General features: G+C 40.2%; 2 protein-coding genes across 4 annotated transcripts in view; one reads left to right on the forward strand and one right to left on the reverse strand.

Annotated features, from left to right (window-relative positions):
* Positions 1-4,803, reverse strand: LOC145910573 (double-stranded RNA-binding protein Staufen homolog 2-like). The gene is made up of 2 exons (XM_082997752.1): positions 4,769-4,803; positions 1-1,728 (listed from the first exon to the last, which is right to left on the reverse strand). Exons 1-2 carry the CDS (start codon positions 4,801-4,803, stop codon positions 423-425), a joined length of 1,341 nt encoding a protein of 446 aa, XP_082853878.1. The 3' UTR covers positions 1-422.
* The window catches only part of LOC145910572 (uncharacterized), a 24,212-nt gene continuing 9,263 nt past the window's right edge, over positions 4,112-19,060 (forward strand). The window contains exons 1-12 of one of the 3 annotated variants that reach the window (XM_082997749.1): positions 4,112-4,305; positions 5,820-6,091; positions 9,703-9,865; positions 12,178-12,447; positions 13,012-13,120; positions 13,454-13,703; positions 13,960-14,035; positions 14,301-14,454; positions 14,708-14,739; positions 14,936-15,347; positions 16,442-16,964; positions 18,110-18,303. In XM_082997749.1, coding sequence (XP_082853875.1) covers positions 4,225-4,305; positions 5,820-6,091; positions 9,703-9,865; positions 12,178-12,447; positions 13,012-13,120; positions 13,454-13,703; positions 13,960-14,035; positions 14,301-14,454; positions 14,708-14,739; positions 14,936-15,347; positions 16,442-16,964; positions 18,110-18,303 — 2,536 coding nt within the window. In that variant the 5' untranslated portion in view covers positions 4,112-4,224. The remainder of the gene's footprint in view (positions 4,306-5,819; positions 6,092-9,702; positions 9,866-12,177; positions 12,448-13,011; positions 13,121-13,453; positions 13,704-13,959; positions 14,036-14,300; positions 14,455-14,707; positions 14,740-14,935; positions 15,348-16,441; positions 16,965-18,109; positions 18,304-19,060) is intronic. The other 2 variants (XM_082997750.1, XM_082997751.1) reach the window with 2 other exon arrangements.

The raw sequence follows: 19,060 nt of genomic DNA on the forward strand, positions 1-19,060 counted from the left end.
GCTTGTCCTGTAGGTTGCTCCTGGTCTACATCCTTCACAAGTCTGTCTGTTTGTGGAACCCACACCACTATACATTATTGCTGGCAGTCTTGTATTACGACATAATTGCATAGAATAAGTACAACTATCACAGGTTATTATAAGTTAAGCTAATATACATGCAATATTCAATTAATAGGTGTTGAACTGGCAACATAAAATGTTTTGAATACATTAGTTTTATTCATTATTGGCTCCATTTCTTCCGGGAAATTTAGTTTAGCAGTTTTGGGTATCATGACAATAATAGCTACCGACCTAAAAAAAAAACAATATTGTTTTTTTCATGTTTACAAAATGTATAGGAACCACTGAGATGTTCATTAGAAATCTTACACCACTACTTTGATAACACTTTGATCGTGGATGTTCACAAGACTCTGTTAGGCAAAGGAAACTCTACGTTGAGGTGAAAGTTTTGAGTTTGTTGAGCTTCGAGGACTTTCCATCCTCTTTAAGTTTGATTTTGTGGGTCGCATCGTTAAGTGAGGAACAGGATTTTGTCGATAATTGAGTTGGGTCAGCATGGCTTCAGCAGAGGCCTTCTTTGCTTCCTTTTTGCTCGAACCTTCCCCTGTGACGGTTTCCCCCTGTGCCGTGCACTCAAACAAAAACGTCGCTTTTTTATCAACGGCCGTTGCCGAGTCCAAAAGTGTGTACGTTGGTTCTTTAAGTTTCTTCGCTTGCATGATTTGCAGAAGTCGACTGACGGGATGCAAGGAACTTACCCCTTCTTTGGACTTCCCCAGTGAGGGTTTTTTACCTCGGATTGATCTTTTTTGTTTCGGCCAAGCCTCTATTTCCTTTAGTGCAATAATTGCTGCATGTCGCTTGGCAAGTTTTTTGTTTCTTCCCTCACCTATTACAGAAACATTTCTGTGTGTTTTATCCAAAGTTCCATCAACAAACACCCCAACCTCAAGTTTCATCACATAATGTTTTAAATGTACAGGACCACTCTCACTTAGCAATGTAAACTTGGGCATAACATCATGGGCCGCTGCTGCTTCGAATAAAGTACTTACTTCTGATTTTAATACGGTTTCATTTTTGCCATTTTCTGCATCAGAAGAATCTTCAGGATTTTCATAATAGTTCAAGGCTTTTTGTGCAGCAGAATGTTTTGCTGATTGCACTGAGTCACCTTCTCCAGTAAAAGTGTTTTTTTCAATGACCAACCTTACTTTAAAGACTTGTAGCTGTTGCTTCATTCCAGTGTTTCTGGAATAATACAAACCTGGAGCTTGTTGCATGTCACCGTAGCTGTGGACTCGACCCTGACCGTCATGGATATAATTTTCCCAAGTCTGTTGGTTTAAATCATTCACAACACAGTTTGTTTCTTGATATTGTTCTCTTATTACTTTAGTATGAACTTGGATCCCCACATCTTTTGTGTTAACTAAGTTGTATGTTGAATGCAAGCCTTTCGACATAAGGAGTCCATTCAGTTTAACAGTTGCTGTCAGGGCCCTGGGATTGGTAACTTTGATTTTTTGTTTTGGATATTCCAACTTGGTATTGGTCAGAGCTTCTTGTGCAGCAATCTTTTTTGCTGACTTCTTATCTGTTCCACTTCCATACCAAATATCATCACCAAGTTCCAGAGACACTTTCAAATTGGACCCAACTTTATCAACAATCTTGTAAACTGGCTTAAGTTGGTGAAATCTTGCAAGATCATGGATGCTGCATATGGGGTTTGTTTGGTTCTCACAGCTTTTATTGTTGATTACTTCCTTGCCGTCAGTGTATGTTTCAAAAGTTTCGCCCATCAAAACAAAATGCAAAAACAATTCACACAAAGCGCCCTTAAAAAATGATACCATGAAAAATGAAAAAAAAACGATTTTAAAATTCTTTATTTTAAAACACCTTTTCTCAAACAATGAAAATGCAACCACAACTTTTCACCTCCAAGCCCTGTTGCAACCACGAGTCCTTCAAGCACTTTTTTAATCTTTACTTTTACAAAAATCACAAAACTATGGATTTATTCACTTTCAAATCGTCACACATCGTTGAATTTGTGCTCAAATAAGATATTTTGCTAAAAATGCTAAAAAATTGGAATTATTGCCAAGATTGAAAAATTCTGATTCTTTAGCTAGATATTTAAGAGATTTGCCCAAAAGAAGAGGACGTTTGTTGAAATCGAGTATAGTTATAATGGAATACGTTATATAATTATAGCGGTATGTGTTATATAGTTATAGTGGTTTGTGTTATATAATTATAGTGGTATACGTTTCTTCCACGGCTCCAACCCTTATTATTTTAAGTTTACTGCCGGATTATGGTCGCAGTGGCTTGACAAGAATATCACCACGTCCATGCGCAGGACATTTTCATTACAAAAATAAACGTCATGGATTTGCACAGTCCTCAATACAGGTTATAATGTGGGCGTCGGCATCGTCCCATGTACTAAATAAAATTAAAACAAAACTACTTGTGTTTTTAATCAAATCACTTTAATGTTGGGTTATCGCGTCCGGCGCCGATGTGAAGATACTTTCCACATGGAGAATCACAGTAGAATCGCAGCCAGTTCTAATGTGAGGTGATGAGTTGCAACCGGCGTCAAGAAAAACCCCAACTTAGTCACGTGCGCCTGCCCAGCTGGTGGTATTATGACATTAAAACTATGGACTCTTCTGTTGGTTTTTAATGTCTACTTGTTACATGTTTGTATATGTATACATACTATAGGTTAGGTCTATGTTTCACTTCTCGCATGTATTCCTGTGGTTACTACGACATGCTGCTTTTGAGAGAACTGGATGCTAAAGTATTTGAAACCTGCCACTGGTCTAAATAATTACGAGGAACTTAAATTTTGTTCACTTATTTAAGAAATCTCACATAATGGTTCATTTTTTCTTGTAAATTCGATCGTTTCGGTAAGAATTTGTTATTTCAGTTCTGTCTGAAGGCAAACCAAGCTGTGTTGTTTGCCAGACGCAACAAATATTCGTTATGGTTGTGCGTAAAATTACATTTCTATGGTATGACGTCATGCCTGGCGCTAGTGTCTGGTAAAGGTCACCCGAGTTCAACAGCAGAAACCGCTGTAGTTTGCGTGCGATGACTGACGAAGGATCAACGTCAAACCAAAATTGGGAGTTTTGACGTGAGATGTGCGCGTTTAATGCCGTTATACTTGGTGGTTTGCCTCATAAGTGACCATATTACTTGATTTGATGATTTGATATATCTGTAAGCCAAAGATGCATTAAAGTATAATTTAACCGCAGTATGACAGTGGCATGGTAGCTTGGTCTTTCGTGATTCAAGTGAAATGTCCTACGAGCATTGGTGGGTGTTGCATATCGTGGCATGTTATGCTGCAGACCAACAATGTCATTACCTATCTTTTGTAAATTTGGGATAGCCATGGCAGCTATGTGAAACAACTCACTGCTCTGCATGCTGTAAACTCACTGCGCATTTCATTGTCAGATTATTGTTAAGAATACATTTATCCGAAGTGTTTTTGTGTTAATGTTAAAAGGAAAGGCTGCAGAAACCTTTTTTTTGCAAAAAGGAGAACTTCAAAGAGATAACACTCTTTAAGGAAGGAATTTTGTGAGCGTATGCATTGAAAACATTTTTGTGTGTACTACAATTACAACCTTTTCTCAGAATTTCACTTTTTTATGCTGCACTTCTAATATCTTATAGCTATGTCTCAAGAAGTTTTTACCTAACACTTTAAACATTTCTTGAAGCCTAGAAGTTATGGAATTAGCAAAGCTCCTATCAGTTTATTTAAATGGAGTTGTTAAATAATAAAATTTGTGTCAGGCAACAGATTTGGACTATTTTCATTAGGCTTTAAGATTAACAATGCTTTTACACCTTAAGTATCCATTTAATATTTTTCAAAATCTTTTTTCTGTCACAATGCCGTGGTATTTAGGTCAACTATTTATTGTACAAAAATCTACTTTGTAAATAAACACTCTCGACAATCTTAAATATTTCAATGTTTTTTATCATATTGCATGTATATATATTAGGATATTTTGTTGAAATTATTAAATCCTAAGTTTTTTTATGATTTAGAAGTTTTTTGACAAGCAGTTATCTGTCATGCTTACAATCTGCATAAGAAACAGCTGTTGTTTGGACAAGTTTTCGAAAGATGTTTTTGCTTCTTGTATGCTGTGCAATCCCTGATGCATGGAGCGGATGTATGCGAATACAAACCAGCAACCAAATACACGAATGTCAATCCCTTACAATGCAATACAAACTACACAGGTAAGAACTACCTTAAACCTGTTAAAATATCACTGAACAAATGGTTTAGTTTATATGTTGGTTGTGTTAACTTGTGTTCACCCTGTTGTCACTTGGTCACAAATTTGAATAATATACTCAATGTAACATTGGTATATGGCAGCAATTGTAATACTATTGTGGAGTGTGTGAGTGTGTGAGTGTGTGTGTGTGTGTGTGTGTGTGTGTGTGTGTTTGTGTGTGTGTATGTCTATTATACAACATATATTCAGTTGTCAATCACATCTTATATAATCATCCGTTTTCAATAAACTCCTTTGGATAACAATGTGCCATATATTTGTATTGTCCAACTGCTTAGTGGGTGAGACTTGTGTTGTTAGAATTTAATAGCAGAATATACTGTGCGTGCGTGCTTTCGTGTATTTGCATGTTCCGCTAAAGGAAACCCTGATTGCGTTTCGTGATCGTGAATGCCAATGACATGCAAATTGCTAATTGTACCTTCGGGCTCTGCATATCTTGATTTTCATAAACTTTGAATGATTTTAAGGCTTACTTACTCGTTAAGAAAATTCGTTGAGGAAAGATATTACCGCAATCAAACCAACCTGACTTGGTTTAGTGCACGTATCGTACCACTGAAAAGCAACACCCATTGTTTCAGTTTGTAATACGATATTTTCTTTTTGTCACACTTCCCTATTATTGAAAACAATCCATCCTTTATTGTTTGACAAAACCCAGTGTCTATTCACAAAGTTTTGGTTACACTTACCTTCCTTTTGTCTTGAATTTGTATTAAAGCTTTTCCGCTGCGCGCTATGTTGTTGACGTAGTGTTAGATGGAGCCTTCGCAAGTAAGTCTTTTTCGTTGTTTAATTTGGAACTATTTGAAACTTCATGGTTTAGTTATTTTTATTGGCAAGTGTTAAGATTGAGAATTTTTTTTTGGATCTTAACTTTATGATGTAGATTTTTGTGCGAATGATGCGCGAACGCAAATACCTGAAGAGCAACATTGGTTAGCCGTTAGTTTGTATAAATAGGAAAGTCATTTAAAGTAAATTTTTAAACAACGGCCGTTAGCGGTTTTCTATGCCCAAGTTTAAGAGTAACACGAACGAATTCTTTTCACAGCCGTCACACTAAGGAGTGTGTAGCTTGAATTATATCACGTTGGTTAAATTGTTGAAGGCGCACAGCCAAGTATAAAATCGGCCCGTGTTCGCTTCACGCGCGCGCCGAAAAATTTCAATACATTCAAGCGTAACCAAGCGTTGAATTGAGACCTGGCGTAACACAATGCACTCTAAGAACACATCCAGCCATTCAAATAAGTAAAGCCACCAAGGTTACGCTTCACGCTTGGCTGGGCGCGTGAAGAGCGTTCCCCTTTGCACACAATCAGGCCGTGACGTAGAACTCTTGTAGAAAACGCCCGACCACTACCTAGGGTTTAGATTTCATGGCTGGACATTTTAGTGGACAGTTCTGTACCTGATTGTAGCCAAATGCAAGGTTGTTTTTTGCAGAATTCGAGAATCCAGACAATGCCAGTAGTGTCGCCTGTATCGAAACAAGCGCCTGGGGTCGCGAGAGATGAACGAGGGGGTGCCCCCAACCCCCCTGCTGACCCCTCTTTACGTTACATCGACACACAGCGTGCAGTTCACTCGCAATATGTGATGCAACTTCTCCAACTGCAGCGTCGAGCCGGATTTCTTTGTGACATCACAATCCACGTTCGAGATCGTTCGTTTAAGGCGCACAAGCCTCTGTTGGCCGCGTGCAGTCTCTACTTCCGGTAAGTACACTTAAGTGCCAACCTTTACAAGCAAATAATTTGAATATGTCTCCGTAGTATTGCGTGGTGCTTATTATCAAGGGAACGTGACAGCCTTTTATGTTATGGCGTGATTAGAGTTTGGTGCGACACGTCTTGATCGTCTGTCTTTTATCGTTCTGCATCTAACACACTTATATTCGAATGAGGCATGAATGGGATGCGGTTTGCGAGATGTATTTGATCTCTTTGTTAGCGCTGTGGGCTTGGGTGCTTGGACGTGACTTGAAAAACTGATCCATCCGCAACGTCTTGCAATAACATTCTGGAATTCCTTTTTTTTGTAATTAAATTCTTTTTTAGGGAAATCCTTTCGAAGGTTTATCTTTGTTCAGTCTGTTTAACTTTACGTTGATTAATTGCCAGACTGTCATCATTTTAACAAAGTTGAGCTCAAACAAACAGTGGTTATGTAAATTGAGGTGGATCGGTTGTAACTTAACTATGCATTGGCGCTTACATAACCTGGCCACATAGATTAACGCACCCAATCTGCCGGATTTGAATTTTTTGTTTAGATGAATACCACAAGCTTGAACTTGGGTCGTTCCGCTTAATGTGGGCCTAATACAGCCGGTTTAAACAGCCTTGAGTTCAATCTGCGTTTTTAACGTTAAAATCTCCATGGTTTGTTAATTTAATAGTTGGTTATGCAACATCCAACAACCTTGCAAGATAAACTATCCGCCATTATTCCACGTTGTCAACTTCATGTTATTCCAACAAATTTAGGGTAGGTGTTATTAGTGACAAACCCAAATCTCTTACAAGAAAGTTGATTTTGTAAAAGCGTTGATCGGAAATGTTCCAGATTATCTCGGAAAGGTTTACCGCCCAATAAACTTTTTGAAGTTTTCGTGAACAAAGACATGAACGATCTTTGCATGAAAGCGCGGAGCCAACTTCCATCGCGCGAGTTACTCATTAAGTTCTGTTAATGTTTAACATGTTTGCCAAGCTATGGGTAAACGTTCGACTTTTGGTAAAGAGCAAATTCCTATGTTTGTTGATACCTACCGCAGTATAACCTCTCTTCTTAACGAGAAATAAAACGTGTGGTGGATTTAACTGTGGCTTGAGCTGCGCAGTATTGCAGAACTATTTGGAAACGTGCCTGCAATATGTTGTTGTGGCAAACAATTCTTCGTTTTATTCATATCCCGTACATATATTGTGTCATCGGTTTTCGATTGTTGATATTTTCTCTTGAAATAATGTTGCGTTGATTCACATGAAATCTTTACTACACACATTGGGGAAAGTTTTGTCTTTAACTTCCATTGTTTTAAAAATACTAGCAATTGTATATTACCATGAAGTGTTATTTCGGTATCAACAAAAAATGGTATTGTTGTCATTGTATATACGGAAACCCACAGTTTTACATGTGGTTGCTGCGTATGCAAAGGGTTGAGTGGTATGTGCGCATATTTACGTCAAACAAACCGACTCAGCGATGCAAATTAGAGGTTATCTGTTCTGAAATTCCACCATCCAACCGCGCAAACGTCAAAAAACGTTGAAAAAAACCACAGATTGATTCTATTTCTGTGGGAAGTTTTTACCATAGCTGAATGAAACCACATTTGCGCACAAACTTGTCTGGAAAATAAACGCAACTCAAATTCAACCTTTCTTGAACAGCCAGAGTTTGGAAGTGACGATACGTTTGTTTAACGTTGTACACGGGCTGGTTGGAACGCGAATTTGTCTTAACATGTTACGTCTGTTAAAATTGATTGAAGAATTCGCGAGCATATAGGAAGTGCCTCAAAACAACAAAATCAAACCAAAGTTGTTAACCTTTACACCACAAACGAATTGCGGCAAGACCACCTTTGGCGTTCACCGTGAAAAGTCGATACGGATTGTAACGCATGGCTGACCGTCACCTTCCACTTCTTTGTTGCCACACCTTCCATATATGGGCATCGTTGTTTTGTATTTGGTTTTACATTCGATTTTAAATAAATATCTTTAAAACTTGTGACATTTTCAAAACCGAAAGCAACAAACTTTTAACGTCGACTGGAGGAAACGGTGGTTTATTTTTTTGGACACCCTCTTATCCAATCCGCAAGATCCGTAATTTTTCTTACTGTGTATTACGGTGATTGGCAGTGCAAGCCCTCAGAATTTCGGCTAATCGAGACCACCAAGTTATTGCGAAACACTTCCAAGTGACTTTAGACACATGTACATGTTGTAATACACGTTAGTCGCCTCGATCAACTTCAGTAACTGCTTCAATGGAGAGACATCGGGGGCAACGCGCGATTGTTAGAAATGAAATGTTTTGGTGTGGGCTTCGTGTTATTTTAGTGAACTGGGCTTTTGATGCAGTCTCGGTCACTGGAAAATAACTAAAACTTTTGTGGCAATAGAATAAGTGCCATTGATCTCAATTATTGCGTAACAGGTCGAGCATTGTGACGCCACTATACCCACTCATACTATCTGGCGCATAACCTCTTGGTTTTGAATCAAGCCATCGTAAAATGTCTTCAGAATTTTTTCGAAGCAATTTTTCATTATTTTCCATAGAACACATTCTTCCTTGCGCAATAATTTCAAACATAATTCTCCTTCAAAAAAATGACGCACGAAAATTTGTGATTGTTTGCCGTCCCCAAATGTATGTTACCCCCCAAACCCTCTGTTTAAACTTGGCAGTGTTTGCAATTAGGGTTGTCAACCACCTCGCCGGCCTGATAGGCTCAGGTTACTGTTTTACAATTTCCAACAATGATTAAATGAAATTAAACACTTTGTGTTTTAACGAGAAGTTGTTGCGTAACAAAACCCCATTGTGTTGGTAAAATGGTTTTCAGTTAATGTTTTACAAACACTATCAGAGAACTTTCTAGAAAGGTGTCTGAAGCGGATGACGCAACAGTTTCTGTGCTAAGGAACGTTGAACCTCTGCTCTGTGTACGCGTGGTTTCAAAGTAGGGGGCTTACGGTCGTCCACGGCTGCCAACCCAACAAGCAAATTTCCTGTTAATGTTTAGACAAATTCCAAGAATCGTTTATTCCAGGCAATAAATTCAGTAGAACGGGTGAACAACTCAAACAGGGGTGTGTGTCATTTTTTTTGTCACAGAACATTCACGTGAGTTTTTTAGGGTTCTTGTTAGGATTTAGATAAGCTTGACACAGATCATCTAAACAACATTCAATAAAGGGCGACAGTTCAAAACCTTTTTTTAATATTCTGGGTCAAAATCAACCCACTTTTTCGAGCCAGTAGCGTGACGGAACGTTGATGGCTCAAGTGCCCTGTGTGGCCCACCCCCCACACTGCGTTAGAACAAGAACCTTGGGAAAACCCCGTTACCACGACTGGTCAAAATTCAGATGGAAATTCCTCAATCCCTGTTGGATTCGAACTGACGATCCATGGGATATCATAAGTGCTGTATGGGCCTCAAATTTCCTTGTGGTGTTCAGAACATTGGCATTAGGAATTTTGAAACCGCGCCACAATTCTTTTGATAAAAAAACGCTCAAGAATCCTTCATGTTGTTTTCCAGTTTGTTTGAGACAAGAATTTAATATTTCTATTTTCTCAGATCTCTTTTCGCCGATGCAGCAATCAAGGACTCTGCCGCTCTGGATTTAAACATCCTAACCCCATCCGGCTTCGAAGTTCTTCTCGACTATATTTATTCGGGAAGTCTTGCGATCACCGCTGAGAACAGCACTGAGGTTCTATCTGCTGCCACCTGCCTTCAGGTACTTGTTTGTTTCCACACTTACACGTCACGAGTATTTTCGTCTGACAAATTTCGTAATCGTCCGCGCGCTGTAATATGACGTCACATATAAGGTAAATGTGGAACTTGTTGAGTTCATGTTGATCACGAGGTCACCCTTGGCAATGTAACAGGGTGACTTTTACGGTTACACTGTATTCAGGTTGGGTGGTCGGCATTTGTGTTCAACTTAAAAGTTGTTTTGTTGGTCACCAGACGTAGCTGGGGGCTGCGACGTTATTAAAGAAAACTTGGATTATTTTTACAAAAAACCTTAAAACAATAATCTCGTAAGCGTATAAGTCTGACATAGAGTGGAATGTCGTGTTCAGGATAGAACAAAACACGTGTTCATATTTATATATTACCACTGGCTTCCGGATGTAGTTATTGAACTCACCTGGAATATATTGCTTGTTTGATTCGAGATATTTTGTGGTTTCTTGGAGCGTGTTTCGCCTCGAGCAGTGTTTGCATGTCAGACAGCATATAGAGGCACTTACACAATCAACCACAATGGCATATCGTGATATGGTAATTACATAACTAGCCGTGTTCCCAACGGCTATTTGCATTAATGCCTGGAAATCACGAATTCACGCGAAACTAGTTTTGTTTCGAACTTCTCGCAAACGCGGCTGTTGTCGTTAGGGTCTAGACGTATATTTGCATAACTGGTTAATTCACTCAGTGATATTGCCGTTGGGTATTGTCTTCTTGCTTGTGGTTGGTCAGAGATATATGGTTGATTTGTTCAAGTGGACGTTACTGCCGGGTGGTGTTTCCAGCGTTTCCAACCACCAGTGGTGTTTTGCTTGTTCAGTTAAGATGGAGAAAATACTTGATTTCAAAATATTCCCGCATTATTGTCAAATTGTCAACATGCGGTTTCAAAGCACAAATATTTTTTGTAACCCAACTTCGGGAGTTGATGCAACAACTATCCGACTTCGCCATATTTATAGAAACGTAAATAGCGATCATCGTGTTCCGACATTCTGGTTATCATTCCATAAGTGCTTTGTGACGTAATAGACTTCCCGTCCATACTGGATTCAAATATTCGCTTCCATATCCGACTTCCAACTCATAACAAGGAGGTTAATTTGCATATGAAGGAACTGTTGTATGCAAATTAACCCACCTGTGTATATCCTTCCCTTCTTGCGCGGTAACACTTCGTTGCCAAGCTGTATACAAGATATCTCAATCATTGAAGGTTGATAATCGTTGTAAGAGAAAACTTCGTGAATCAATTTTCCCACAATGTTTAAAACGCATATGGGTGTCTGTGGTATTTTCATTTAATGTAGTTTCAAATTGCACCGGATTCAAGCGAACAAAATGAAAATTTGTAAAACCAATTGTTGCAAATTTATTGCTTAGCAACTGCTGCTGTCGGTTGTGCGCAGAAAACCTCAAGGCTATGAGCGACCTTTCCGTCCCAGCCAACATTATATTCTTCTCAGAATCTGCTTGCTGTATGGTCGCTGCGGTTTCATGCAAGTGTTGTATCACGGGGTTATTTTTAATTACCTGTGGTTCGGGACACGCTTTGTTGATCAGGCGAGGTCGATCGGCTTCTTTTATTATTTATTAAGAGGGGAAGTACCTTTCTTAGTATTTTTCGATATTTTTTCAAGCGAACTCTTTACCTAACCTAGGATTTGTGGATGTGTATACCTTGAACTTCTCGTAATCCGGATCGTATCCGGATTAACCGAGTTTGTTGTATCTTGACAAGGAAATTTTGACTTTTCGTCAAATTTTCACTTCAAGTATGAAGTGTTTGATCCATCTTGAAGTTTTTCCCATTGTCGACTATCTGTGTGGGACCAGGGGGGTTATGGGAAGTGGCGAATTCATCAATTGTTCCTTTTCCTGTTGCGTCGCGCGAACTCGCGAAACCCGACTCGTTCACGAGGGCTATTCCTCCCCCACTTCATGGTATCGTTATATAATATAAACACAATTGCCGTATTTTGCATGGCACGTACGCAATGTTGCTAAACTGACTTGTTCGACGTTATGGTTTCTACCGATATTCGTGTTGGTGTTTTGAGCTGACCAAGTCATAATTAGTGGAAATATTTTGTCATGTTGGTATGAAATAATGTTTGTGTGAAAAAAATCCACCCAGCTTGCGTGGTTCCTCAATCCGGTGCATTAAAAAGTAAATCTCCACCAACTCATTTTTCACTTTTCCGTTGGTTGTCCTTTAAAACGCCTCCTGCGTTTCCCCTTTAACCTCGTACCGAACCAAGCGTGACGCTTCGACCAATCATTGCGCAGATGACGAACGTGGTGGAGACTTGCCTTAACTTCATGCGTTCATCGTTTCGTATGTGCCGAACAAACGACCCCCTACAGCCAAACCAACCTCAAATGAATGGATTGGATTTGTTCAACCCCAAGCAGTGGCCACCGGGTGTCGCAGGACCTTCTCCTCACCGCATGATGGCGCCTCCGAGCAAGATGTCCCCCATATCGCAGATGAAAGCAACATCAGCAGGAGGAGTTGTATCTTCTGGTAGGCCAAACCCCATCCCTGAACACCCACAGGTTGGTTATGTGTTTTGTATTGAAAACATCCATTTTCTGTTGATATTTTGATGATACTGTGCATAATTGGTTCTCTCAAAGTGAGTGACTTAGTATTGTGCAAAAATGGCAGGATTATTGAGATTCCCAACAACTTTGACCAAAATGTTTATCAAACTTTCTGATGAAGTAAACGACCCTGGCGCTTCTCCCACATCTGTAGTTAACCTGATTCTTATCGCACATTATAACTTACAACCGCTACAACCCGTTTATGGGTATTACTGTAAAAGGTAAAAGGTTAGGTCAGGATTTTTGTCATGTAGCTGCTGGCAGTCAGTGATGCGACCTTTGTGGCGAACTGTTATGACAAAACAATAAGTTTAATGTAAACACTGTTTCTGTTTTCACCGTAAAACGTGGGAAACGCCTTCCGCAGCATATAGTCGGAAGCGTAGAACTCAAAACTTTTCCTGCTTAACCGTTACGCCTGATCGCTTTCCGTTTCACCAACGCTAATTTCGTTTGTTTATATTTCCTTTTTGCGTGGAAAACTTTGCGGAAACTTTCACTGACTCTCATTAGCAGGACAACCTGCAGATCTTGTCAACGGGAAGTATTAACGAGGCAGAGTTTAAAAGTATCATCGAAAAGTCGAACGCCTCTGTCCTTCCAACCACGCCTCCAAAACCAGGTAAGAAACGTTCGCCAACTTCTCTGTATAAATGACCGAATACCACGATAATAATACAGTTGCTCAGATGAACTTTCTAATATATTGTCATGGCGAAAACGCACAAATGAGGGAAATAAGCAACGTTTCAGCTGTTGAATCGTAAAGTTGTCTTTGCAGCCGGCGTATACGTGAAGTGCTTGGTATAATTACTGTGACGTCATAACGCGTATTGGCTTCATCTTCAAAGTGTGTTTTGTTAAAACCAAGAAACCGACCAATAAAATTCTCATTATTGCTTGCACGAAAAAAACGTGTAACATCACTGCTCTCTAACGACATTTTGCGTTGCAGGGTTGGTGAACGGCGATCCGGTAGTGGGCGCTGACGGTTTGATGCCAAGCACATCGCAACTCCAGTCGGTACTTCCCCTACTTCTGACGAAGGAAGCCCGCCAACCAACTTTACAAGAAGTTCAGCAATTCCTATCAAGCATACCTCACCCAACCGCACAGCAGCAGCAGAGAGCGTGGGAAAATTCACATGACATCGTTCAATCCCGTATGACGTTGGTGCCCCAACTTCCTGGTGGTCAGGAACAATTGTAAGTGAAATATAGTCAATGTATAATTTTGTATTGGGCTCCGAAGTGGGGTTGAATCTGGATGAAAATTTGTTGATAAATTTGAAAAAGGCTTTAGTTTTACATTTTAAGTCAACAGAGAAATGAATTATTTTATTCATATTTTTGCCTCAACGTTTTATTGGTTCGCGGGCGTGTCGTCGAGGTGCAGTTGAACCTTTGGCAAGTTTACATGTATTGCAAACTTCCAATATCTGAAGGAAATCTTTCGTTCCAGGTCTCAGCTCCAAACCAGTTTAAACCGCAGAACTTCCACAGACAAACAACTCAACAACAACAAACCCAATTGCTCGGTAATTTTTGTCCCTGTATAGTTAAATATAGTTAGTGAATGTGTAAGTTATAAACCAGGAGAAAGGCTTAGGTGTGTTGTAAATACATAAGCTGGGCCAACAAATCGTTGATAATGGGGACAATTGTTCATCATCACCAACGTCATAAATATCAGCAACCAAATAATTCGCTTGCGCGTTTCAATCGTTTCAACAACTGCTTACGACAACCAGTTCCCATCAAACACTATGTGATGTAACAATCGAACTGTTATTGTTTATTTAGAACACCTCAACGCTATCTGTCCATTCTGACGTCATAATGCATGGGTCGCGAGCACCGAGTGGTGATGAGTTTCCCACTGTAAGTGCGAGTGCGATACGTTCCGCACCCGAACAATATAGTGGGGAGCCTGTCTCGGTATCAAACATGCCAACAGGTAACTTTCATTATCTACTCATTATTATCGGCTGCTAATAGAATGCAGAAAGCGGTTTCTCTGTTAAAATTGATGCACATTTGACAAAAAACTTTTCCAAGTTATAAACTGTGAAGGTTTCACATTCTGGTTCTATTCCTACCATCTCACGCTGTTACAACACAATATTGTGGAATATGCAGTGCGTAGGATTCTATTTAGTTTCCGAGACCTCATGGGTTGGCATTCCATCAATTTGTCGTTTTGTTTTTAGATGCTGATTGCAAGGAGATACCGCGTATAACGGTAAGTTGAACCAAATCACAAAATTAAACGCGGCTGAGTTTCGTTGAGGTGACAAACTCTGTGTTCACGAATAAACCAAACTATAATCTAAGCTTTGATAGATTTTGCCCGGAGTTAATCAACAGAGTCTGTTTTCACGCTAATATTAAACGGCAGCACTGAGGCTAACCTCTGAAAGTCGACGATTTATCTGCAGAACTCGCAAGTGTCGGTTGACGGTTCTGAGATGGACAACCACCTCGAAATAAGCGATGATGACACGGTAGATGGTGACGAACACCCTGCATGGAGTGCTGATAGATCAGATGAACAACAGAATTCACCAACTGATCTGTCAGGCACACCATGCAAAGTACCCGCCTCTGTTACGTCTACGCCACCATGCGTCCAGAAAACACTAGCTAATCTCGACACCGGTGGCGCTTCGGGGTCGCCTGCTTTTTTCAAACACCGCGAGATGGGGACAAAGAGCGCCAGTGTCCCATCTTCCCCGAGTAAGGTTTGGGGGAGGAATGTTCGGGCTGGAAGCTCAGTCAGCGATACGACGGATATGACGCGGGGGAACCACCTAATTCCCGAACCACAAATGCCTGATGGAGAGACGGAAGGTAGGAAAAAATTACGTGAGTTTGTTATGCAGGAAAAACCACAATTAACAACATGTGAACTGTTGTAACATGACCTGCGTTTTTGAACGTTATTTCGCACCAACCAGTGGTTGAATAATTATTGAAAATACTGCTACATTCCCAGTATTGCCACGAACCCATGTGTCGGGAACTTTATGTTTGCTTCGAATAAAGTGATAGTAGGGCTTTAAAATGAAACAAAGACACCGAACTTACAGACAAACGTCAACGAACGCAACAGAATCTGGATGTTAACAACAGATATCCGTGCAGTAAACCTTTTATAGTTTTAACTTTTTATGGCGACCGTTAAAGACCTTGGATGTCGGAATTGGTTAAACTTTAACTCAGGGGGAAGAATGAGGACAACCTACTGTTTGCCTTGTAAGGGCGTAGTTAACAATAACATCAGGACTACCCTCGGCCGTACATTGTTATACGAAGTGAATCAGGAGGTTGGAATCTCATATGGAAGCCAACACACAATTACCGTCAGTGAGTCACGTGATTATTTGAACCAATCAGGATGAAGGGTATTGAGCAAGGTTATTTTTCGTTGTGGGCGCGAAAATAAAAACAATGGGTTTCGGGTCTGAATCTCAGGATAGTGAGAGTTGACAGTTTTATTGTTCGCACTTCCGGGGCTTCCCGGGTTTATCCCAGAAACTTTAACACGAATTTTATCGAGGAAACAAATCCATAGACCGTGTCAAAATTTGAACAAAAACTCAGCAATTTATTACACTGGACACGGTTGCTCATAGTGCCAACTAATGACGTTGTGATTGGCCACTATTACTACTAGTGTCATGTTCCTTTGCCCACTTACTGCCAGTAACTTGTGGCATAGTCCAACATTACTGCTAGTGACATGCGATATTGCCTTTCATTACCGATAGTGCCATGTGGCATTGTCCACCGTTACTGCTAGTGACATGCGATATTGCCTTTCATTACCGATAGTGCCATGTGGCATTGTCCACCGTTACCGCTATTGCCATGTGGCATTGTCCACCATTACTGCTAGTGACATTTGACACCATGTTTAACTCCCACCTTGTTTCACGTGTCAGGTTCGTCACCGACGACAATATTAACGAAGGCGATCCGTACAAGTCTCCTCCCTCCTCGTTCCTCTCCCGCCATCTCAACATCCGGAGATCTCGGACCAGAACCGATCAAGATCGAACTCCTATCCGACGAAGAGATAGACGCTGTATCTGGGGGATTTCCCGTGCAGGATGACGTCACAAAGCAAGTTGACGTGGCCGATGACGCGTCTACTGTGTCGAATACCCTGTCGCGGTCATCAATGGTTGGTTTCGATTCCCCGGGTAAATCGAAGGAGGAATATGAAGATGGAAGAGATGAAGGGAGTGATGGAGATTCGGCTCTCGACCTGAGTATGCCGCAGAGAGCTCGAGCTTTTCGCTCTAGCGAGGAGTCAGAGGCACATGCGGAGGAGCAGGATGAGGATAAAAACTTTCCTCTTCCTCTGATCCGAACTCCATCCCAGACAAGCGAGCGGACGATTCAGGACACGGAAAGTGAGAGTGAGCTGGGGTTTCGACAACTTGACCAACAAGATGAATTCGGGTGAGTGATCAAATGTGTTCATGGGTTGGTGACAACTTGGTTCAACCAGGACTGGTGACAGATGGTGGTTTCTACCTATTGTTAATTAACTGAAGTACATGTTTATGTTCTGGATACAAAATAATTTATTTGAAAATCGCACTTTGTACATCGCAATGTACCAAGTTCGTATGCTGTAAGTGGAATGTGAAGGCAATGGAACCACATATTTCCATCAACTTAACAAACAAAAATGTTGTTTTCCCCGAAATCAATGCGTGTTTCAGTTCCGTATTTCCCACGTTTAAAAGCGAAATCTCCCAAATTATTTTAGGCTCCAGTATTGGTTCCGCCACTGCGATAACACAAAATTCCTCTCAGTTGATTCTGGCGCCCAGCGTACCTGGCATGTTTTAATCGTGGGGCTTTTTTCTGCTCGGGTCAGAACTTAGGAATTCATAGTTGAATTTTTGGGCGGAAATTCCCAACTTACGTTGAACACATGTTACCGTGATCTGCATAAAGCGTAACCTCATATCCCGACAAGTTCCACACGGGGTGTGCACCGATTCATTCAATATACTTTCTTACGTAATAGTTTAAGCAACGACGTCAGATTCGATGACGAAATACAGATCGTCACGCCCCAGTGGTTTTGCTTCAAGAAAATTACTTCACTATTTCACTTTTTTTATCTAAACTTAGCAATTTACATAACGAGGCTTACCCTGTTCACTTGCTACCATACCTCAAAATTTTACCCCTCCTAAAGCCGAAAATCTATTGGATTTCCCCCAATCTATCAATCAGTAGATTTATTCATTTAATTTTATTTCCCCCATCGAAGCAAAGGATTGTGGGTCATGCCTTAAATTGGCAGTTTTTAATTTTGCACTGGATTTTTGAATTAAAACCAATTTAACATATTTTTAGTTTGGCAAGTTAACGAATGCTGGTTGCTGAAAAACATAAACCAGCTAAAAAAAAAACTTTAATTTCAGTAACGTTCACTTCTAGCTACAAGTGATAACTATTCAATGTACTTTTGTAGCTGTGGAAGTCAGTTGCCGTTATTAATGATACGAACCGGTTGACCACCGCTGCTAGGCTTTAAAATATACGCATACTTGAACTGACAACTTAAAACTTTGACGCTTACCTTCTAGCAGCACCGATTTGACGATGAACGGAGGGACGATGACGCAGCAAAACCGAGGAGACATGACCTCAGCAGCTTTTTCCCGCAAACCTCGTCGGACCACTGGAGGGCAGACTTGCACATGGCCGGGTTGTGGTAGATTGTTTCGTCACAGAAACATTTACGAGGAACATCAGCGTCTTCATGAGCTCGGAATACCAGGTTGGTTTAAAGTTGCCTGAAAAGTAAATGAAACTGTTGGCCTGAAATGAGATTTTTTTGGCTGGTTTTGTGGCAAAAATATTTGGTTTTAACCAAAGAAGGTTGGCACCATGAGTCAGACCAATATCAGTAGGATTTCTGCAGAAGGTTGGCCGGAATCTACACGACAAAGTAGAAAACATTTGACCAGCAGGAAAACAGATTCATTGAAAAGTTGAAAGTGGCTAAACAGAAAACTGTAGTGCAACATCACATACAGTTTATTATTTTAGATGGTAATATCTAATATAATTCCGATGAGACTTTTTCCAGTCAGTTACCAATAACGTTACTTGAACGTTTGCTGTTGGCGGGAAGGAAATTGTGCGAAATTTGATGTTTTACGCAGCTGTCTACGTCATCGTATTACAAGTTGATACTGTTACCACAAACAAGCTTGTGAAAATTGTAATTTCTTTTGAAAAAAATTGTCGTTCGACTCTGGGGTTCGGGCAAAAAAAAACGTTTTTTTCGGATTTTTGTATAAAAATCTTGTGATGCGAAAAAAAACACGGTTAAAAAAATTTAAATCTCATTTAAATATTTCCCGCATGCAAGATTCCGCGGCGCAGATCAGGTAGAGAAAGATTAAGAAATGATTATTACAGGTGAGTTTTCTTGTGCATTTGGAAACTCCAATCGTGAATATGGTGTTCCAGTAAAAACATTCTACTTTGCATGCAAATCACCTCTAAGCGCACGACTGACAAAAACGCAA

Source organism: Ascidia mentula, chromosome 8, assembly GCF_947561715.1.
Source record: "Ascidia mentula chromosome 8, kaAscMent1.1, whole genome shotgun sequence".
NCBI lineage: Eukaryota > Metazoa > Chordata > Ascidiacea > Phlebobranchia > Ascidiidae > Ascidia > Ascidia mentula.

Coding starts and splice junctions, on each gene's coding strand:
- LOC145910573 (XM_082997752.1), bottom strand. CDS start 4,803: ATGCAGAGCCCGAAGGTACAATTAGCAATTTGCAT. Junction 1,729..4,768: donor GTACAATTAGCAATTTGCAT/GTCATTGGCATT, acceptor CCCCATATGCAG/CATCCATGATCTTGCAAGAT.